Below are 23,135 nucleotides of genomic sequence, written 5' to 3' on the forward strand. Positions count from 1 at the left end.
TCAAAATGCTTTTCCGAAAACCATTTATAGTTTGAGAAGTCGTGGATCCCCCACAACGCGTACGTAACCAATCGTTTGAGAAACACTGCTCTAATCAATGTGTATTGTATTATTCAGAAAGGAAAAATTTCATGGCCAGTTCGCTCTCCATTGTTAATGCTATGTAATCTTTTCCTCTAAGGAAAACTAAGATGTGATTTATAACGAGCTACCAACAGCGGACGACACGCGAATGCGTAACTCACAAGCCATAAGTGCTGTTATAATTACAGAATGATCGGCTTCACTCGTTCAGTGATTCTCGCCACTTGCATTAATTCTGAGGAACAATTCGAATGTTGATAAGTATATTTGAAGTTATATTTGAAGTATATTTGATGTTGAATAAGTATATTTTATTCAATTTAAAGAGTATACATCACAAGCACGCAAAGTTATCAATCGCTTTTTAAAGATACTTCTTATGATTTAATATTGTTCTAAATTTCAGCAGCCGAATTCATTTAATTGTGTAATTTATTTCTGAACCTCGTAAATCGTATTCGGAATGACATTCTTAAATAAAATTTTGTATTCAATGCGGAACATTCGCGAACATCTGACATATTTGTGGTACCACTGCAATTGCAAGTTTTTTGAAAATTGAACAAATAAAGATGCGAATAAATTATTCCTGTAATGGTAAGCGAGTCAAGTCAGGCATTTGCGATCCCGCGACAGCCGCGCCTGTAATGATTAAATTGTTAAAAGTTAATGTCGCTTTGAAATACTAATATGAGACATTTGTTTCACTCACCCAAAAATACTGCAGACACAAAAATAATAGTGTAAAAGCATTGCACGTTCAAGAATTGTTTCATAAAGGAAGCAATCAAATATGGCAGTATTCTTGTTAAACCAATCATCGTGCCTCTGAAAATAAAATAAAGTAAGTAATCTGAATAATAGAGAAAAGAAGTGAAAAGAAAATTTGTAAGCGCTTCATAAGGATCAATTTGCATATACAGTAATGTCTCGTTAGACACACAAAGTCCAGGATAAGTGCACAGAAACCAGCCCCACCATTGAGGGATATATGTATGTACATCTTGAGGGGTCTAGGAGTTCGATCGCTGAGTTTCGTATATTCTTTGATGTTTGCTGCCGAGTGTGGAACGACAGGCGTCGGCAAACATCAAAGAATATACGATGTCCACGTTAATCGCACAAGATCAGTCCCGAGCTTGTGCGTCTAACGAGACATTACTGTACAAAAAAAAAAATACATGTCGAATTGAGTAACCTTCTCCTTTTCGAAGTCGGTTAAAAAATAGGCAAGGTCGAATTAGAATTTTATTGGATCTCAAGTTATGCTTCGTACCCTCCTTCCCTCAGTAATATTTCCTAAATTAAAAAAAGATGTTGAAGAAAAATTCAATTAATTGTTACAGGGTCAATGAGAATTAGAATTCGATCATTTGCCTTGTGTAACTTGTTGGCAACAGAAATCTCTAGTACGCGAATAAATCGTAAGTTCTCGAGAATATAGTTTTCAATTGCCATTAGAGCAAATCGTTGTACACTACAAGGGTGTTGATATCAAAAGCTAGTAATGTTTCTCGTGCCAGAAGTCGTCGAATTGCCCAACAAAGTTTTCAAAGCGAAGGATTTTTGACTCGAGTTTCGAGTACGATGTCTCTTAAATAATAAATCTTGGCTGCCGCTGATGAAACGCCCTCATCCTTCATTTTTGGGAACATGGCCAAGAAGCCTAACAATGAATGAACATTTTTACGTGCTTCAGTGCAGTAGGAAAGAGTTGAGTAGTTAATTATGAGTAAAATGGTTCATTCTTACAGAGCAACATCTACAGGTTCGCGACCTTTTCCTATTCTCTCATATTTAATCGATGTAATATTCCGTCTGCTTTAGTTACAAATATAATTAAGAGTACTCATGTTTTGATTCAGTATTATTCACAAATAAAATGATTTTTCACTTAATCTCTAGAACTCGACGTTGTTTCAGTTCGTACAATTTTTTGAAGTCGTTAAAATTACTTTACAGCAAGTGTTATACATATATTATTTGTAGCTTTTGAAAAGCTCTTTCATATTTAATTATTGGCTACATTAATTTATTGATCGTTTCATTTTTTTTTTTGGTTTTAGTAAAATCATGGAAAACTTTGAGATTCGAGTATTTTTACGCTACTTTTAAGCTACTGAAGCAGCAAAGAAAGTATTATATTCAGTAGCTTCAAACTCTTGCTTCCAATAGTGACGTAAAAGGACTCAAATCTCAACATTTTCCATGATTTTATACAAAATCGAAAAAAAACTAAACAATCAATAAATTAATGTAGCTAATAATTAAATATGAAAGAGCTTTTCAAAAGCTACAAATAATATATGTATAACACTTGTTATAAAGTAATTTTAATGACTTCAAAAAATTTCACAAACTAAAACAACGTAAAAAAACGCGCGAACTTTTGGTTTACCCTAATAATACAATACTAATTTCAAGTATTACTTTATTAACTCAATAATAATTTCAAGAACTATTTCATAATAATTCAATCCTTATCAGTCTCCTTATCAAGAAGAAGCTTAACTGGTCCAATCTCAGCCTTGGTCCTTAAAATCCATTAATTCGTACCCTGCCCCACGAAGTAAATAATTAAATAACTAAATCTGAATATTCTCAAAACTTCTTAAACGAACCTCAAGCCAGTAGAATAATTTTCCAATAAGAGCAGCAATGTCGTTGTGCGGCCAATTACGTACGTTGCTAGTATAATCGAGGAAAGGACAACTCTCGCTATACTATGAACAGCAAATAATAAGACAAGCGACGCTGTTGCACCGATTACTCCTGCGAACACTGAAAATGAGGCAGAAATAAGAGTGGCATAATAAAATTGGTTAAAATTCTTCCTCTACTTACAGCAATGCATTATGAAGTATTTGTCATGCACCAGAAATAGGTTGACGCTATTCGAAGCGCACAATCAACAGTTTTAGAATAATATTAAAATAGAATGGGAGGTATAAAGTTTACCTAGGAATAGTTTTCTACCGACAACGTCGACTCCAGCCAGCAAAAAGACTTCTGCGATTATGTAGCTCAAGGATAGATACAAAAGAAGCCTGAAACTATCGGAATCGACTTCTCGGCAGTCGTGCAAAAACCCCAGTGCCATACTCTGCACGGCGATAGTACACGTTGAATTTATTCCTGCTCCACTTTCAAATTTTCCCATTTCCTGAAGTAAACGAGTGTTCCACAACGCCATCCATGCGATTCTGATTATTATTATTATTATTATTATTTATTATATCGAAGTTTATTCCGGCTGTGAAATTAATAAAGCTATCGCGAGGAAACGTTGTAGACATTTTTGGAGAAATTAAATGCTTCTTTATAAAGGGATTTCCAAAAAGGACATCAGGATTTTGATTTTTTTAAACAAATTAGGCCTGTTAGTGTGCCAATGGTGGAACTTAAACATCATCTTTAATTATACTCGTGTCTACTTTCATTAAGTTGTATCGGTTTAATGGTCCCTGTCAAAATTTTTCTAAGTCTCCAGTCGTGTTGATCCGGTGGTCTCGTAGAGCATAGTTTTCTGCGCCAGTGGGACATAATTAAGACATTGGCTGCCAGTCAAAGACTCGTTAAAATTTCTACAAAGTTAAAATTTGGTCTCGAGATTATTGAAGATTAAACATTTGTCGTAGTGTTTAATTTCTAAACCTCGCCAAATTCACGAATGCTGTCCAAATTTATTTTCGTTACGAATTTAATTTTTTTAGTTTCTTAATGAATTGACCTGTCATACACTTCTGGGCGACGCGTCATTACGACGTGGCGACCAACGTATTAAAAAGTGGATATATCATTTTTACTTTATTACAAAGTAAAATTCTAAAATCCCCTTTGGAAAACCTTTTACTTTTTTATAAATTTGTTTTATTTTTACGGTTGATATGGAAAAACTTCGTGGAAGACTTGTTACCCGGGAATTTGTAGGAAACTAATGAAAATCCCCAGTATTGTAGTGCGTTTAAAGCGAGTTTTAAGTAACTTTCGAATTTGTTTAGACGACTTCGCACAGAACACTAGTATTGTGTGAGCGAAATTGTTTATATCGTATCGCTCGTCCTCGTCATCACCAACGGGTTCGACGCAGTTGTCGAAATTGCGTATCTAAAATAATAAGTTCTGAGAATATCTATTCATTTTCTAGAGTCGTTCGAGAAGTTCGTGTCGTTTTGAAAAATGCGATTCTTATCATTTCGAACTATGTTAACAGATAAACGTTCTAGGTAAATAAAAGTAAAGATTTTGTAAATATGTATGTGATAGTAGCTAGTCTGGTGTTATGTATGCTCGGTGATCGTAATTTCAAAGTGCTGCAGCAGCCGTTTCTACTTGTTAACTAACATTGAAAATGGAGTTTTCAATCATTTTCATAATACCTTTATGGGAGTATTATAGGTGGATTGGCGATATTTGATAGAAATGAAAATAAGTCGAAACATGACTCCATTTAGATACACAAATCATTTCTAAAAAAAAAAAAGAAACTAAAAGCCAGCTGTGTGAATTTAAAAACAGTTCGAATAAGATCGTGCTTGTATTTATTTTCATAGGAAGAAACTTCTCAATCCACTTATAATAGTTACACCAATACATACAATAAACAATTAAAAATAACTTGAATATACATACATTCGCCAGATTAATTTGATTACTTTGCGAACAGTAGATAATATTCGCTTTACTTTCATTGTCTAAAAGAAAACGAACTTTTCGAACGACTTGGGAACCATAGGTTTCCATTTCGCTTGTCTACTTTAAATAAATCTACTTTATATTTGTATATTATTTACGGAATTCCGATTATAATACGGAATTGTCGTACTGGATAGGTGTCGGCATGCTTCGAGTTATTAATTGCATACATCTGCTGAAGGACTGCGAGTGCTTCTTCCTGGCGACGACGATGAAGCAAGTACCTAGGGCTTGGCGGTAACAAACTGACCACACAAGCCAACAGCAGGTTTGGGATGCCTCCTAATCCTGTAAGGACTCGCCAAGAATTTGGTCGAAATCGTTTGTATTGAAGTTGCACGATCGATGGTATTATTAACCATGAAACACCTGCTCGCAATTACAAGATACATTTGACTAATTTAATTTTTAAATGCAAATACTCAACACGTTCGCTGATAACAATAAAATCTTTATTACACTCGTCATATTATCTGATAAAATAATACGTTGTATAAGTGCAGTTTAGTGTAATTAGATAAAGGAAGATCGGAGAATTATTAATTGTTTAGCATAATTAATATTTCAGATTTTCACTGACGGTTAAAAGTTCTCCTCATTCAAGGTTTCTTAAATCAATTACTGGTGTTAAACTGTCGGTTATGTTATTGTTATTCTGAAATTTTATGGACAGAAACCGATTACACTATACAGAGCATTTCACCCAACTTGACCACCTTAAATATATCGCTTATTTTGTATGATAGAAAAAATGTCAGGGGATGGGTATTTTTATTATTTTATTACTTTATTATAATAAAGTATGTACGAATTTACGTTACGCTTGCTATGCGCATACGTGACGTATGGTAGCGAACGTGTTAAGCCACATGCAGACCAAGGAACCAAGGCAGCACATGTACTGGGGTCTTGGCGAACGTTGGCACACTCGAACACACGTGCCTTCGTTGCCTCGACTCATTACTCTATATACAACTTTAATCAATGATCTGATATACATTATAAGTAATATTTATTTGGAATACTTACCTAAAGCTGTCGTGTAGCCGATAACTTCTGTCACATCCAAAATAACCATGCAACTGCCTCTATGTTTCATTGGCAACAATTCGATCAAATAGACTCTTAAAACCACGTTATTACCAGCTAATCTAAATAATACAGAGCAACAATATTAAGTACGTCAAATATCATAATATTTACAATTTAATATTTGATATTTTTATATTATTGTGTACATATATAATATACAATATAACATATAATATAAGAGATGTAATATTAAAAATATGAAATGTATATATTTAATAACTGCGTTAAATGAATTTGATAATTTTATGTTTATAATATTTATAGTTTGCTTCTTTCTCGTGCATGTGTAAATATTATATGAAAATGATAACAGATTAAAATGGAGTGTTTGGTATTGCTTTTGGATTATGCATTTGATTTCAAGAACAGTAGTGTTTTTATTTTTTTTCTAATAAGTTTATTAGGGTGTTTAACCTTTCTATTTGTTAAGAGTTTTACATATCCTTGTCGAAATGGACAATGACGTGCAGGACTTACCCTAATCCAAGCATAAACATCGATAAGTGTATCAGGAAAACGGTTTGAGCGAAGGACAAAACGATCGAAGCACAAAACACGATGATCATGGTAACAGGAATTGATCCTTTACGTCCACTTGCGTCGATTAATATTCCAAATAAAAATGCTCCTACGGTCATTCCTATTCGGAAAAATAAAGCTGCTTGCACAAACAGAAATTAAAGTCATTCTTCCAGAACATGCACATAACTTGTTCCTCGGGAAATTCTAACGATCCACTATTAATTTCATACATTAAAGTTTCGATTCTGTACACCAAGCATGGGCATCTGGATGCCCGCGAGCAACAACCTACAATGAGTGTAGAAAGTATTCGTATACCGATCAATTTCCAAAAAAACTATGTGAAATTGTAATTTATTAACTTCTTTTTCATAAAGAACGATATTTTATATATTCTTGGAAATCTCTAGAATGGATACAGTACAAAAAAAAGAAACAGTTATTTAATATAAATTGCGAAATTAACAAGAAAAAATATAAATCGATAGAAATATAGAAGCAATAAGTATTCGTACAACTGTTTAATTTTTAAAACTTCACAAAAAAACGAAATTTACATTAATTTATAAATAATTAATACTTCGTGGAATTTCCTTTTGATTTTATAATTACTGCTACTCTTTTAGGCATTAAATTACCTAAATGTCGATGTTTTAGGGATCCTTACTGGAAATTGAATGTTTTCTAATTCGTACAAGGCAATAAACTGATGTGTTTATGTTACAAATTCTACTGTAAATGGTTCGTCGTAAAAATCGTACAAATACTTATTGCTTCTACATTTCTACCAATTTTTCGTATGTTCTTATTAATTTCGCAAATTATATAAAGTAGTAATTGTTGTTTGAATATACTATATCTATTCTACAGATTTCTAAGAATATGTAGAATATCATTGATTATAAAAAAAGAATTTAAGAAACCACAATTTCACACAAAAGTTTTTTGGGAAATTGATCAGTGTACGAATACATTCTACACCCACTGTATATTAACATTCAGATACCGATGGTTGCTGTGTACTTTTGAAAACGGATCCATTTATACAAGGTGTATCAAAATATGTATATATGTGTAATATTCTCTATACAAAGACGTAGTTAATTAATTTCATTCGCAGAGGAAGGTTTAATCCAAATTCCAAAAGGACAAAAGCAAATACAAGTCAAGCTATATGTTTATTGCGTCTTCATAAATTACATAAATAAAGCATAGTCAAAATAAAAATAAAAAAAACTTATTAATTTACTTAATACAAAATTCTGAAGTGAAGCTGACCAACCTAATCTCATTCTAGTCGACGTATCTGATAATTCTAATTCATTTCCATATTTTCTATCTAATAGTGGCAAACTATGTATTGTATAATCCTGTTAGTTGTAACACTGTTTTGACAAGATGGCTGCACGTGGAACGCTTTCTTTTTTAATAGACGTTTACCAGATAGACAAACATCCGAAACAATACGCGAACGTTTGCGGGATCCTGGTTAATTTCGAGAACGTATTTTTATCGACACCCGGAATTTTTAAACGTATCGGAAGGTCAATGGGAAGGCGTTTAGAAGTTTCTATCGACGCCCACGAGCATTTTCTTTGAGGAAAGATTCCGGTAGAATTTTACGTTAGAACAGCTTGCAGCGACAACCGCGAATGTAAAAATATAAAAACGTATTATTAAGATATAAAAATGCTCCTATAGAAAGTCTTTAAATATCTAAGTCCTTAAACTTCAATAAAAATTGTTGAAACAAATTTTATATTGTCGTCACATTCGTTGATTGGTGTCAGGTTAAATTAAATAGAAAAATCAGGATACAATTTTCAATTTTATATTATAATACGATATGGAATATTTGTATTAATTTGGTACCTTTTCTAAGGTAAACTTACTATTTATTTTTAAAGAAAAATCACACAACTTTTCATTCTTCCTGAATCACACATACCAAAAGAGAACATATATAGTGGGTGTAGAATGTATTCGTACATCCATCAATTTCCCAAAAAACTATTGTGTGAAATTGTGGTTTATTAACTCTTTTTTTTTATAATTAATGATATTCTACATATTCTCGGAAATCTCTAGAATATAGTTCAAACAACAATTACTAGTTTATATAATTTGCGAAATTAACAAGAAAATACGAAAAATTGGTAGAAATATAGAAGCAATAAGTATTCGCACCGTTCTTATGACGAACAATTTACAGTAGAATTTGTAACATAAGCACATCGGTTTATTGCCTCGTGAGAATTAGGAAACATTAAATTTCCAGTAAAAAAGACTTAAAAAATGCTCTAATAAAGGAATGAAAGAAGATCCCACCCTAAATAACATCGACATTTATGATAGTTAATTTAATGCCTAGAAGAGTTACAGGAATTATAAAATCAAAAGGAAATCCCACAAAGTATTAATTATTTATAAATTAATGTAAATTTCGTTTTCTTTTTAAATGAAGTTTTAAAAATTTAATACTTGTACGAATACTTATTGCTTCTGTATTTCTATCGATTTATTGTTTTTTCTTGTTGATTTCTCACTTATACAAAATACCTAATCTTTTCGTGCTGTATCTATTCTAGAGATTTCCAAAAATATGTAGAATATCATTGTTTATAAAAAGAAAGTTAATAAATTACAATTTCACATAGTTTCTTTGGAAATTGATCGGTGTACGAATACTTTCTCCACCCACTGTAGTTATGATCATAACATATATTTCCACATGTAGCACATATAGTTTCATTATTACGAAGGTTGATATTCTAACATAAAAACAAATGGTCCATAAATATTTAAACTTTAGTTTTAAATAATTATGTAAACGTAAAGACACAGAATTAATTTCTCTACTGTATTACGTCTATACGTTTTGTATATCTACCAAAGGTCAATGTAGCGTGCAGACTTGTCGCTTGACTTGCACTTAGATTCAAATCGCATGCCATAAGTGGGACTGCAACTAGAACCACTGGAGAAACACAAGCTTCTGCGAACGCGCAGGCACTGCATAATCCAATTATGAAGTAATGACACGGACCCCATCCTGCAATCAAATTATACGATATCTTTCTTGTGATTAAAGTAAACATCTAATATAGGGAACAAACATTTTACAGAAATTTAGAAACTGTTTTACACATGTTATAAACATTCTTTAATCCATTGAAAAGAATCGTATACTATAGAAAAACTAATGTTTTCATCTTCACGATTATTTAGTTATTCATTAAGTTACCGAAACAGCATAGATTTTAATATACTTTTCAATAAAAAACTGATGTATAACGAAAAACATTATTTCATCTATTACAATTTTTTTTTTCTTTAGATATTCTATAAACATTTTAACCTGTTCTGGCTATTATATTTTCGCAGTCATTGGTCATTATACATTGCAAAATTTAACGCTAATAGTGACTCGCGGTACAGCATTTGCTAAATTGAAATATTCAATGAAATGTACAGGTATGGCGTCATTTGTGAAATAATTATGTACATTCGATGATTGTAACGTACACGTTCTTTAGTCTTGATATATTATACAAATTGGTCCGATATCGAAATCACTTGACGTTCGATAATGACAAACTTCGTGTAATAAATATCATAACGAAAAAACATTCGAGCACTGCGTTCGCGATTTATATCAATTAAAGACCCTCTAATAACAGTCGCGAAATAACATCGAGGATAAGTCGGGCTCATCAAACGCATTAAACATAAAATTTTTGAAATCCATCCAAATCATAAAATTATACCCATACATTGCATTATTCGTTAAGATGCGCTATGCATAAATATTTTAAAAATCGATCATGTTACAAATATAATTGTAAAATCATTGAATTTCCGACGATCAAAAGGATTAAATCACAGGCAATTTATTAATCTACTTGAAGAATTAAATACCAGTCATTTAGATGTATTATGCCCCAATAAAATCCGTTGGTCAAGTTTGGAAAAAGTTTTGAAATGTGTGTCTGGGACCTTCGGAGCGGAAATAAAAATATTTTTAATGCTTAAAGAAAACGAGGATTTTTCTGAATTATTAGATCCAAATTGGATTTGTGATTTAGCATTTTCTTTGGAAATTCTTACACATATCAACGACTTTAACACATGTTTCCAAGGAAAAAATTTATTTGCTCATGATTTAATACAGATATTAAGAGCTTTTAAAATTAAGAGCCTTTTCTCTACAAATCTGACTGAATGTAAATTTGATCGTTTTCCAACGTTACAGACCATATCTTTAAATATTTTAAAAGAAAAGGTACAAACATTTAATAAAAATATCCTTGCACTAATAACAGATTTCGAGCAGAGATTCGATTGCTTAACAAAAAAATTGATAAAATTTTATCTATTATTCGAAATCCATTTTCTGTACAAGTTGATGACGTTCCTGTTAATATACAATTAGAAATAATTAATTCACAATGTGATGAATTGTTACATGAGAAATATCGAGAAGAGCAAGAAAATTTGTGTAATTTTTATAAGCAATTGAATAATTAAAAAAATATGGAAATTTAAAAAAACTTTTCAGGACGTATTTAATAATCTTTAATTTTATTTTTGAACAGAACTTTTCTTTAATGAATCTAAATAAAAGTACAACAAGATCAAAAGATTGAATGATTTACATTTGGAGTCTGTGTTAAGAATAGCTATTACAAGTATAAAATCAGATATTAAAAAGATAATAAGGGATGGAAGCCGCCTCAACACGTCGCATTAGTTATTATGTTAATTTGTTGTATTGCTTTACTTATAATTATTCATAAACAAATTTCATAATAAACTTTGTTTACTTAAAAAAATAAGTGTTTTGCTTAACATTTTAATATTTCGTTCGTCCTGTGAAAATATGTTTTTTCAAACCGGCCCGAGGGCAAAAAGTAGTTGGCTATGCAGGGCTGGCGTCACCTTTTGCGAGGCCGAGTTCAAAAATTTTGCGGGGCCTGAATTCACATTCAAATCTTACACTTACATTTTACAACGAGGAATTATTTATTTACAAATGCTATATATTTTTGATAAGATGAATATTAAATAATAATACTTTGATGATTTTTGTTACTCCTTTAAATTTAATCATCGCTACTAAAAAAATGTTTTGCATTTCAGAAAAAATTGCTTCCATTTGTTAATGGTATCATCATTCTGTAAAAAGTTAATCAAAATCGGTGCCTTTTGATTGAGTAATTTTTGTAGACCGCGGGGCCTTTTAAAACGCGGAGCCGGGTTCCGGCATGTGGAAACAGTGTGTAGATTGACGATATAATAACAGCAGAAAAGACGACGGCAGCGCCGCAACGGAAAGCGCGATAGCGAAGTAGCCATATTGTCATTCAAATCATCAAGATTTCACAGCAACGAAGCTGAATAAGTTATTCGAAGTGAAGAAGCAATATTTTCTCACGATTATTTTTCTAAAATATTCTTGGTACCATTCCACGTGCAACACCAGACACTGATTTTGCAATTTCAGCCTTAAAACTTTATAAACAATAAAAATGACGTTTTCATAGAAGAAACTTTTTTTACATACACTTTTTCCAAAATAATGTCCGGCGTTGCATGCGAAGTGGTATCAAAAATATTTTAGAAAAAGAATTATTAGAAAATATTGTTTCTTCGCTTCAAACAACTTGATCAGCTACATGGAAAAATTATTATTTTATAGCCTATCGCCCTGTTCTTTTCTCTCCTCCGATTTTTGTATCTCCCTCTCATAGCATCATTGGAGAGACAAGGATTTATCCCTGTCTGAGAGCTTCCTATTTTTTGCGCAATTATCGCTGAATTCATAAACAAGATTTGACTAGACCTTTGGCTCTGTAAAATTACTCTGTACGTATCTCAACTTTGGAGTATAGTCAAAGATCTGAACAAAGAACAGCCCTTTGTTCCTTGTCGATACATACTGCACTGTTGTAGTCACGTGGTTCTATTTACACGCACTTTATCTTTATATTGGACAATAAAGAATTGCGTTTACATAAAAAAAGAAAAAGATAATAGAATTGTTAATAATGTACTGTCACTCATGGCAAATTCGAGTAAGTAAAACCTAGTTATGGTTATTGATATCTAGTCCATATTTTAAATCGCGAGCCAATCAGAGTCAAGAATAATCTTCTAATACTGTAGTAAACGTACATCGAAATAGATCATAAAAAGAAATAAAAACAGATAATATATGTTTTTCCTCTATAGTTGAATGTCTTAAATACAAGTAATATATAATAATAGAGTTAAAAAGTAAAACTAATAGTGTATCTGTAAATAATTGGACATCAATATACTAAATTGCAATAGAGGGCAGTGTAGTCTGCAGATGGAGTTGAGTACGTATATATGTAACTTACTTATACCGAAACCGGTTGCCGGTTAGACATTTCTTTGTTGGCAAGTGAATAGTTTGGGTGACGTGTAAAACGGTCAGTAAGCAACAGTTTACAGTAAATAAAAAAAGGTATTATTTTCATACTACTTAAACCGAATTCTAAAGTACACGTTCGTGTTCTATTAATTTTTTAAATTTATTTCATCTCTTCACTTGTTTTCACATACATTAGAACTAACATTAATACACAATTGCGAAAGAGTATTGCGAAAAGTAACGCAACACTTTAATTCTAAGAAATGCAAAGGACGATGATTTTTTACTATTGCGTTAAATACAAACTCGAGGTTACGTAACTGAATTCTCATTGCACTTGACCTCTTCACTTATGATTCGGATCTACTTATTACAGCTTTTCTAATTATGTTAGTCTTCGTTGCGCTAAGTAAAGATTGTTATCAAGAACTATTGATTACCACTTCCACTGCTGAAAGATCATTTCATCGATGTCATGTTGTAAACTGCTGAGTAATACATGAAATTGAATTAATTAAATGTATCATGAACCATTTAAAAGCGCAGTAAACATAATTTATGTACTTTTTTGTTAAGTATGAAATTTTAAGGAAAGAAATGTTTTATTGTGTATTCTTTTGCGTATCTAGGTTACAGTGAACGAGAATGTAAAGTTCCATTAGAATCTTTAAGAGATATTTACGTTTTTATTTTAATGGGAAAAATTGCGATATCAACCGACATTTTGACCATGTTTGTTTGGCCTTCTTGAAGGTTACGATAAACATTATGATATTTCTTTAAATATCATTAATCTATCATTAAAAACTGCCGATTTTCAAAAAACACATAGCAAAAATATATCAAGTTTATCGTAATCTACAATTATAACCTTGAAGGTGACCAAAGCATTGTCGAAATTTCGGTTGATGTCGTTATATTTCAAATGTAGGTAAAAACGAATGTATGTCTTTGAGATTCTACGGAAAATGTTAAAGTACTTAATACAATATTTACAATACATCTATAAATTAACTGTAATTAATTAATTACTAGAATTAAAATTTCTTTAATAATTAGATCCACTTTTTTTAATCATTACAGTTTCCTATGTTTTTAAACATGTATTCTGGAACATACTTTTAAAAATATGCTAGTACAGTTATATAGTAGTTACAGAGGAGTCATTGTGCTTGAATATTATCTTGCCCTTTACGTACCTGCTTATCGCTTTAATGAGTTTTAGTTCCTCAGTAACTTTATTCATAGATGCAAATAATGAAGAATAAATTAAAATCTAGATAATTTATAGTAAAAATTGAATTATTTTAGTATTCCATCTTCATTAAAAATCAAGCATTTTTGAATTACAGAAATCTAGAAAGACATCATCATGCCAGTTCCAGCCATTCAGAAACCTGCCCCTGCTTTCCGTGGTACTGCAGTTGTGAATGGACAATTTAAAGATATCTCTCTTTCCGATTACAAAGGGAAATATGTTGTGCTATTCTTTTACCCATTAGACTTGTAAGTAGCTTGCTTCAAAATAATGCAGATTTATCATTCTATATATAAAAAGTGTATTATGTAATAATATGAAATATCTTCTACAGCACATTTGTATGTCCAACTGAAATTATTGCCTTCTCTGATCGTGCCCAAGAATTTGAGAATATTGGCTGTAAACTCATTGCAGCATCAACTGATTCTCACTTCAGTCACTTGGCATGGGTAAATACACCACGTAAACAGGGTGGCCTTGGCGAAATGAATATTCCTCTTCTTGCTGATAAAAGTTCTAAAATCGCACGTGACTATGGTGTTCTTGATGAAGAAAGTGGTGTTCCATTCCGTGGTCTCTTTATCATAGATGATAAACAAAATTTGCGTCAAGTTACTATCAATGATCTTCCAGTTGGCAGGTGAGATCATTATAGATCAATGTTTTCATGGTATAATTTATGAAATTCGTGATGGTACTTGTCTAATCAAATAAACTATTTTCAGATCTGTCGATGAGACTTTACGCTTGGTTCAAGCATTCCAATTTACTGATAAGCATGGAGAAGTATGTCCAGCTGGCTGGAAACCAGGAAAGAAAACAATGAAACCTGATGTTGTTGGTTCAAAGGAATATTTCAAGGATTCATAAACGAAGCAAATGAATATATCCATGTACCTTTTTGTCTCACCCATGTCTATTATATTTTATTTGTTATGAAAACCAACTGTAATTCCATAACTACATATGTTACTACAGTGTTGAAAGTAGCGATATCTTAAATATCAACCATAATAATTTCTTACAATAAATATATGTATTTTGTATGTCTTGGATCCTAATACCATTCATTTAAATATAGTATATTATATTATGTATTTATCGGGAAAGTCATGTTGCTTTGATACATGCAATAATTAATCTGCTTATAATAAACGAGAGTATCTCGATAAGATATCTTGGGAAATTAAACTATGTACATTCTGACATCTACATACATACAGCGTTCATGTCTGTCAGGAAGGTATGTACACTAGCGATGTTTATTCAAAAAGGATTTAATGAACTATGGAGTAACGAAATTTATATAAAGTTTGCGAAATTTTATGTCATCAAATTTTACATGTGAAAATTGCAAACACAACTTTGAAATCTTTTCAATTAAATAATGGGAATTATTCTGTAAGTAGTATTAACTGTTTGAGTGCCACGGGTCTTTCTTATTTCCTGATTGAAAATTGCCAAGGGATGCAATAGCGCTTGACATATTCCGTTTTCAGTTTACACGCAATAAATATTTCCTACAGCTCATTTTTGTTCCGACATTCTCCTGTGCATCAGTTTTTAGTGACATCAGTGCCCCAAGCTTTTGGCACCCGTCATACCTCGTTCTACTTGTTTTGATGTGGTGAATACGAATATCATTTTCGTTTTTGGCGCAGATTCTGAATTTCCGAAATATTTGCAAAAAACTTTAGATATTACACATTGAATTCTGTCTACTATAGATGTGCGTCTGCGACATCACATGCGTCAGTATTGGTTGCCATTGGTTGCCATTGAATGCCATCTACTGGCCACTTCTTCTATTTAGAAACGAGGGAAATGTCGGTATTTATTGAGATTAGGTAATTCCTCACCGATTTTGATGAAATTTATAAATGAAATGATAAATGTATGAAATAATAAAATGATAAGAGCATGTGTTAATATATCAATTTTATCACTTTTATGAATAGTTATTTAATGCAGGAATAATTATCGATCCTTTAGCTAGTAGTGGCATCTACCAGCAACAGTGGGTACTATTTTCACTAAAAACTTGGGCGTTTACTCATCGATGGCGACACTGGTATTAAAACCCGCAGAGCAACTTGGTGAGCATTAGATACTAATATAAATTTATCGAAATACAGTTTACAGAAAATTTGATTAAAATGTATAAACTAATTACGTGTATGGGAGTAATTTATCCTTATCAAGAAGGATATTCTCATCAAGAAAGATATCATCATAAGATTAGTATTTAAGTTGCGTTATTGAAGTAGTACCTAAATCGAAGTGCATAATTAGTTTGTAAGTTAAATTATACAATATTCTACGAAAGATTATGATTACAAATTCTAATATAGCAGTTACTAAACACATTATTGTTGAATTCCTAACAGAATTGAATTCCTAACAGAAACCTATGAAACAGAAATTACCAATCCAATATATAAAGTGTTTCGTTTAAAGAGGAATACTCAAATATCTCACGAGAGCATGAAGCTATTAAAAAATGTTTTTACGAAAGTTGTTAGATTCGAAGACGTAAAGAAGTAAACAATTTTGTTGTATGCGAAGTGGTGTGGGAGATATAACAAACAAATTAATTCCTTGTAACTTTTATATGTAATAATAACTTTATATATTTTATATATTTTTATCCATAATAACATAGTATTTGTTCAGACAAATTCATCGCCCATCATACCATTTTTAAGTGGTAACCTGTAAGTTGCTTGTTCAATAAACGAACTTAATTTCTCGTTAACGGAAAGCTTGTGTGTGATTTCATTAAAAAGTAAGTACAGATTTAGTTGGCCGAAGAGAAAGAGAAAGTACATAGTGAAATCTTCGACTATGTAAATGGATACGTGTTTACATGATGCATGTGCACATTTCCTGCCACTGACAAGACTTAGCTTTTAGGGCAGATAGTAGCATAGGATATAAAGGGAATGAAAAGTACTCACTGTCGTTTTAGTTCTTCGTAAAGCTTCCCGGAATGTTGGTCAGCGTCGACGATATTATCATCCTTTACTTGGTGATGTGTTATTGCTTTTCATATTTTTTACGGTTTGTTTAAAAGCTTTCTCAACCATTAAACGTGTTTCTAATATAGTTTTGGTATATTATTCGAGGAGCACAGCGGTGTTTATTTTCTGAAATTAATTCTGTACGACGATTTCTATTTTTGACTACGAAATTAATACTGCAAACACGGAAACTACGTTCAGCGAAATACGAAACTCAGAATTCATATAAACAATAAAGAAAAACTATTAATTTTTCCCATTACATGGTAGTATAATGTATATTTAGTAACAGAAATCGTAAAGAGAAAAATTATTTACAATATTGTCAGAAGTTTTTGATATTTCAATAATTTGGTATTATCGAATGTTAACGTAACATTAACAAGCAACTAAGACAATTTTTAAAAAAACAAGTCGAGTTATTCAAACATTTATTGCAACATAACAACTTGTGTATTTATTCATTGAATTTCTATCGAATCTGAACATAAAATGAGTGCCAAAAAATGAAATGATAAAATACTAAAATATATTATTAAACGTTAACGTAATACTGATATAAAATTTATTATATATTAATAATCATACTTTAAAACCTGTTGCGTGGAACGTACGTGTATTAAAATATTAAAAACTTTTCGTTGTTTTAAAAAGTGTTGTAGAAAATTGTGAAAAATGTAACGTAAAAATTGTTTAATTCAGGTAACGTTGGTCTGCTTGTCGAGTGGTATACTAACAACAAAAGTGTCTCGGGATTTCCAACCACCTACGGGATTACTGTCCCCGCCTGTTAGTTACCTTCCAACCACGAACACTGGGTACCCAAAACTTTCGCAACATGCTGTTTTTGTTAATCGAGCTTTGGACAATGGCCTGGAAGACGTTAGAGCTTCACGTGGAGGCTATCGCGAGGCACAAGTACAAGATGGATATTCATATTTAAAACCACTATCGATCGACCTCGAGTTACCCACAAAAGATCAGAAGATTAAATTATTTACGAACAAACAAACGTAAGAATTCACGTTTAAAGCATAAACTCAGTGTTCTACTATTGAGAAATTATTTATAATTATTTGTCATACGTTATTTATAAGACCTTGTAGGTATGCTTTTAATATTAATAACTAATTACAATCAATTTCTAATCGTGGCTTTCTGGCAGTAATTATTTCTTTATATGCACGTATCACTTGAAAAATGATCATTTATTTTCCCAAATGTCAACTATACTTTCATTCTGTCTGAAAATTAACTAAAATTAATACTATTGCAAAAATAGGAGGCACTTTCAGAGTGCTTGTAGAGGAAGACATTTTTTTTTTAAAGGCAAATAACATTTTATCAAGTAATGTTTTCTTTACAAGCATGCTTAAATTAAAAAAAATATTATTAATTATCAACAATAAATGATCTCAATTATCATATGAGATCACTTATCGTAATATAAAGCCATAAATTCGAGATTTTATTGTGAGAACATTTAATGCAACTTGCCGATCGGTCTTGTAGCACCAGTTGCCAAGTATGAGGGGTACCAATTTGCACCTAGTAGATGGCAATCGGTGCTACAGACTGACTAGCGGGTTGCATTAAATCTACTTACGCTTGTAAAGCTAAAAACAACCATATTTAGAATTTATATTACAATAAATGATCTCATGTGATGAGTCGATGAACTTCTCTAAATAAATGCTATCTTATGGATGAAAATATCCAGGGTGTTTCCTCTTACGAAAATCCCCCTGACAGGTGGCAACCAGTGCTATAGACCAATTGGAAGGTTAATTAAATTTAGTGAGATTAAAAACTCCAATTTAAAGCTTTATATTACAATGAATGCATTCATATAATAAGTCGATAAATTTGACTAAATATACAGATATAGAAATTCTTATATTAAATTTATAGATTCTTGTATCAAATATATGGTACCATTTACACAAATTAATTCGTTTTTAAAATTTTCCCCAGCATTTCACTTCCAACATTATTTACTCAATATGATGTCCCTCTTTGTACCAAATAACTTTTATAAAAACATTTTTTGATAACTTCATCTATGTATAATATAGATTAATTAATATTGCATATAATTTCGTATATGTATGTGTATATACGTTATAATTTATTATATGTATATATATTTTCTTAGAAAGATTACACGTATATATATTTATATTTTTTTTTTGTATTGATCATATAGGTTTGAATAACGTATTGAATAATACGGACTATAATTTATACCTTCAGATCCCTCGAGAAAATGCAGAGTAACCATGAAACTGTATTGACAAGAGTCACAGAATCACCGAAACCCATCAGCGCATCGACTCAGCGATTGGAGATCAAAAATCACCCCTACGTTCCCCGGCAGGCGTCGTATCGAGTCGTAGAAGAGCTCGATGAATACCTAATGGATGATTTGGATCATACTCGATCCCCTTATCGTGGGAAAGTTCAGACAACGAATCCCAATCGCGGCGATACGCAAGACATAACGACGGTCATCAAAGCCCTCGATCACTTCCTGACCGGAGTTCTACACGACGACGGTTACAACAGCGAGTTACATCCACCGCCCAACCCTGTTTTAGCCCTCATCCTGTCACGATACGGACGATACGTGCTCGGCGCACGAAATCCACGCGTATACGCGCACATGGCTGTAAACAATATTCATAACAACAAACCCTTTGGTAGTTATAAGTTGGAATGTGAAGAAGTGCCAACTTACGTTCGATAACGATGGTCTCTTAGACAGGGATTTTTTGTGCCTTTTAGACAGGATGTACTGTATTAACATCGTCTATAAATAGTTTTGTACTTGCATTAGTAGAAAGTCCATGTTTTGTTTTGAATAAAATACCGATGTTTGGAAAGAATTAATTAAAATTTGATCTAACTTTGTTGACAATTTAGTAAATAATGTATTGTCAGAGCCTTTGTGAAGAGTCTGTGAATATTTTGGCGAAAGAAGTGGTTGTCTCTCGATCTTAGTTTCCGAGATACAATTATTTAAAATATTGCGCCTTAATGAGCGTAAGGTTAAGACGGCCGTGAACACCGGGTTGCCTTACGCCAGGGGCACTTCAATTGAAGTTACAAGTGTACGGAGAATTCGACAGGTAAATACAATTATTTTTTACTTAGAATTACTTGTAGGTCCTTTCTTCATTTTAATGCAGGTAGGACTATTTAATCGAGGTTATTATTTAATTAACATTTATTCCAGTGAATGTGTATTCATATAAAGAGTTACTCAAGTAAATTTGTATTCAAATGAAAATTTACTCAAGCAAATTTGTATTCAAATGAAAATTTATTCAAGTCAATATATTTATGCAAATTTGAATTCAAATAAAGATTCATTCAAGTATATTTGTATTCAAATGAAAATTCATTCAAACAAATTCGTATTCAAATGAAAATTTATTCAAGTCAATATATTTATGCAAATTTGAATTCAAATAAAGATTCATTCAAGTATATTTGTATTCAAATGAAAATTTATTCAAGTAAATTTATTTATGCAAATTTGAATTTAAATAAAGATTCATTCAAGCATATTTGTATTCAAATGAAAATTTATTCAAGTAAATTTATTTATGCAAATTTGAATTTAAATAAAGATTCATTCAAGCATATTTGTATTCAAATGAAAATTATTTAAGTGAAACTGTACTCGAATGAATAGTCATTTAAGTAGATTCGTATTCAAATAAAAATTGATTCGTACAAAAATTGTATTCGAACGTCCAATTCAACCTTATAATTTTCTTCCATTTCTATTTCTACCGAAACATTCCAATGAACTTTTCATAAATACAATGCCTACAAATTCGTACAAGTTTCGACGATCGTTAGTATTAATAACAATCAGTCAGACGACGGTCCACACGGCATTCATCTTCTCCAATTGGCGGTGCATCTCGCGACGCGGAATGAAAAGCATCTCAAGATCCCACACGTGACGCGTCCGAGTAACCTCTCAGTTCTACCCGAGTTCCTTCCCATTGTTGTATGATTCCAGCTCACTTACGTGCAAGTAAAAAGTGGCACGGTGAAAGCAGTTGGGGTGGTTCATCCGGCGTTGGCAGCGGTAACGTTGAAGAGGGCACGATTTTTTTTCCGCGGCTAGCGTAATTCACGGGAAAGAAGGGAAAAAGGCCGAGAAAGACCTGGAAGAAAGTGCACGCACCCAAGCCGCTGTAATTGCCACGGTGTTTATAATTGTTGCACACTCTTCTGCTCTTTGTACGGACGCCTCTTCAGCCTTCTGACTGGCAACCCTCCGGTTGCGGGCCACTCCGCCATGGACTCTTCAGCAACGTCGTGGCGGTGGCTGGGGACGAGACGAGAAATTAGTCTGCGTTTTCACGGTGCTGACTTAATAGAGAAAGAGGGACCGAGTGGAAGAAAGTGGCCGTGGCATTGTTCTCGGGTGATATTGGGCTACGATTCTTGAGATGTCTCGCGGGTCCAAGAAGTTCCACGGTGAACAACTTCCCACGAGCTCGTGGTGAAAATTAACGTCGAGTATGTGTTGGCCATTTATCGCACTCAAGCGAAACGTAACAAGCAGTCTCTTTGTATTGAGCGCACATTCGCTTCCAATGGGGTCTAAAATATGTAATACTTGGAAATTTAACCTTCCATGGGCCGAATTTTATTTTTGCAGACAACTTAGAAGCCATTTACTTTGATATTTTAGGTTGATGGTGCTGCCAACCGGCATTAATATTTGTATTGGTTATCAGAAACATTACATAATTAGAACCTATACGTCATCTTGTGAAGAAAACTAAAATTATTTGAAGAAATATGGATACATTCGCATCCGAGCTAAAAGTTACACGAGTTCATAGAGGATTCGGTAGAAACGAAGTCTGTAGGATGTGATTATCACGTGAAGGATTCATCATGAGGTCGCAACACCAAAACAGTAAGGTGGTACTTTCCTAAATGAAGATTAATTCTAGAGAGAATGCATAATATTGTTGCAGCGGCATGAAGATGCCGCAATATTGCGAAGTTGCACCTTCACACTGCCGCGACGATCTGAAGTGCGTTCTGAAGAGCGAGCGGAAGCGGAAGCGGATCGTCGGGATGTTCCGGTTACCAAGAGAAGGCAACTTTTGAATGGGCAAAACGTCGCCAGACTTGGTATCGAATAGACGTGTTTACCGATTGAGTTATTGTTATTGTTAATAAACGTTCTGAGTTCTTGTGCCTTTTATAAAAGACGTGTTGATTATTTAAAATGTCTACTCCTCGATGTGCCACCACCCCCCGGCGTAACAATATATAGGATTTTTAGGCGAGATCAATTCTTTGTGTCAAAACGAATCGAAAGGTCTTTTCCATTTTGCAATCCGAAGCTTCGTTATCGAGATACGAGCAATGAAAGTATTGGCGCGCGAATAAATGATGACGCGCGTCGCGTAAGGGTGCGCATGCGCAGTTGCGCGATCAGCTGACTGGAATATAAATTCTGCGCGCCGTGAGTCGAATCAACGAACTTTAATTACTTATGTCTAGGTAACGGAGCTTCGAATTGCAAAACGGTAAAGGACTTTTTAATTAATCTCCCTCTGCACGAGAAATCTAAAAATATTTTCAACGTTTCAAACAGTTACACTAATATCAGTTATCTATAAAAGGGGGGATGTGTGAGGTTAAAAAGAAAATAATACCTACTATGGCGCATTGCAAAGGCACGCGGATCAAAGGAAAATTGTCTTTATCCATATTATTTAATTTCTTTGAACAGCATGACTGCACTTATTTTAAACACTGTACAACAAAAGAACCACTTTTGTTTCAGATGATGTAATATCGTCTTCTCAAACGAACCTGCTTTTTGAATACAAGTTAAAGTTTACCGTGTCTGTGCCTACTTCCTATCAACAAGAAAGGGAAAAAGTGGTTATAAAACACGTTTTATTTATGAGAAAATATAAAGAAAGAATGCTTTTCAATTTGAATCCACTGCAACAGTGTCGATGGGAACGAAAGGAACAAAAGAATGTTTCAAGAAATGGAACATGTACCCTAACCATCA

General features: G+C 32.6%; 3 protein-coding genes across 4 annotated transcripts; 2 read left to right on the forward strand and 1 right to left on the reverse strand.

The window, feature by feature from the left end:
* Positions 1-9,344, reverse strand: LOC128875123 (probable metabolite transport protein CsbC). Its single transcript, XM_054120483.1, has 9 exons — positions 9,284-9,344; positions 6,349-6,511; positions 5,809-5,930; positions 4,910-5,148; positions 4,001-4,191; positions 3,043-3,287; positions 2,706-2,865; positions 797-912; positions 1-726 (listed from the first exon to the last, which is right to left on the reverse strand). Exons 2-9 carry the CDS (start codon positions 6,507-6,509, stop codon positions 668-670), a joined length of 1,293 nt encoding a protein of 430 aa, XP_053976458.1. The 5' UTR covers positions 6,510-6,511; positions 9,284-9,344; the 3' UTR covers positions 1-667.
* Positions 9,345-12,722: 3,378 nt separating this feature from the next.
* Positions 12,723-15,097, forward strand: LOC128875124 (peroxiredoxin 1-like). 2 transcript variants are annotated; one of them, XM_054120484.1, is made up of 4 exons: positions 12,723-12,883; positions 14,143-14,296; positions 14,383-14,691; positions 14,777-15,097. In XM_054120484.1, exons 2-4 carry the CDS (start codon positions 14,163-14,165, stop codon positions 14,919-14,921), a joined length of 588 nt encoding a protein of 195 aa, XP_053976459.1. In that variant the 5' UTR covers positions 12,723-12,883; positions 14,143-14,162; the 3' UTR covers positions 14,922-15,097. The 2 variants fall into 2 exon arrangements, with proteins under 2 accessions (XP_053976459.1, XP_053976460.1); XM_054120485.1 differs by having other exon boundaries at positions 12,727-12,883; positions 14,127-14,296.
* Positions 15,098-17,040: 1,943 nt separating this feature from the next.
* Positions 17,041-19,860, forward strand: LOC128875197 (uncharacterized). The gene is made up of 3 exons (XM_054120584.1): positions 17,041-17,079; positions 17,774-18,084; positions 19,298-19,860. Exons 1-3 carry the CDS (start codon positions 17,041-17,043, stop codon positions 19,815-19,817), a joined length of 870 nt encoding a protein of 289 aa, XP_053976559.1. The 3' UTR covers positions 19,818-19,860.
* The last annotated feature ends 3,275 nt before the right edge of the window (positions 19,861-23,135 follow it).

The sequence above is a fragment of the Hylaeus volcanicus genome, chromosome 4 (assembly GCF_026283585.1).
Source record: "Hylaeus volcanicus isolate JK05 chromosome 4, UHH_iyHylVolc1.0_haploid, whole genome shotgun sequence".
Lineage (NCBI taxonomy): Eukaryota > Metazoa > Arthropoda > Insecta > Hymenoptera > Colletidae > Hylaeus > Hylaeus volcanicus.

What these genes read in the sequence shown, in the direction of transcription:
- LOC128875197 (XM_054120584.1), top strand. Translation starts at nt 17,041, where the DNA reads ATGTTGGTCAGCGTCGACGATATTATCATCCTTTACTTG. An exon ending in ATATTATCATCCTTTACTTG is followed by an intron (nt 17,080 to 17,773) that starts GTGATGTGTTAT and finishes TGTTTAATTCAG; the next exon opens with GTAACGTTGGTCTGCTTGTC. An exon ending in TTATTTACGAACAAACAAAC is followed by an intron (nt 18,085 to 19,297) that starts GTAAGAATTCAC and finishes AACGTATTGAAT; the next exon opens with AATACGGACTATAATTTATA.
- LOC128875124 (XM_054120484.1), top strand. Translation starts at nt 14,163, where the DNA reads ATGCCAGTTCCAGCCATTCAGAAACCTGCCCCTGCTTTCCGTGGTACT. An exon ending in TTCTTTTACCCATTAGACTT is followed by an intron (nt 14,297 to 14,382) that starts GTAAGTAGCTTG and finishes TATCTTCTACAG; the next exon opens with CACATTTGTATGTCCAACTG. An exon ending in AATGATCTTCCAGTTGGCAG is followed by an intron (nt 14,692 to 14,776) that starts GTGAGATCATTA and finishes AACTATTTTCAG; the next exon opens with ATCTGTCGATGAGACTTTAC.
- LOC128875123 (XM_054120483.1), bottom strand. Translation starts at nt 6,509, where the DNA reads ATGACCGTAGGAGCATTTTTATTTGGAATATTAATCGACGCAAGTGGA. An exon ending in AGTTTCCTACAAATTCCCGG is followed by an intron (nt 3,288 to 4,000) that starts GTAACAAGTCTT and finishes AATAATAATCAG; the next exon opens with AATCGCATGGATGGCGTTGT. An exon ending in AATTATTCTACTGGCTTGAG is followed by an intron (nt 913 to 2,705) that starts GTTCGTTTAAGA and finishes TTTTATTTTCAG; the next exon opens with AGGCACGATGATTGGTTTAA.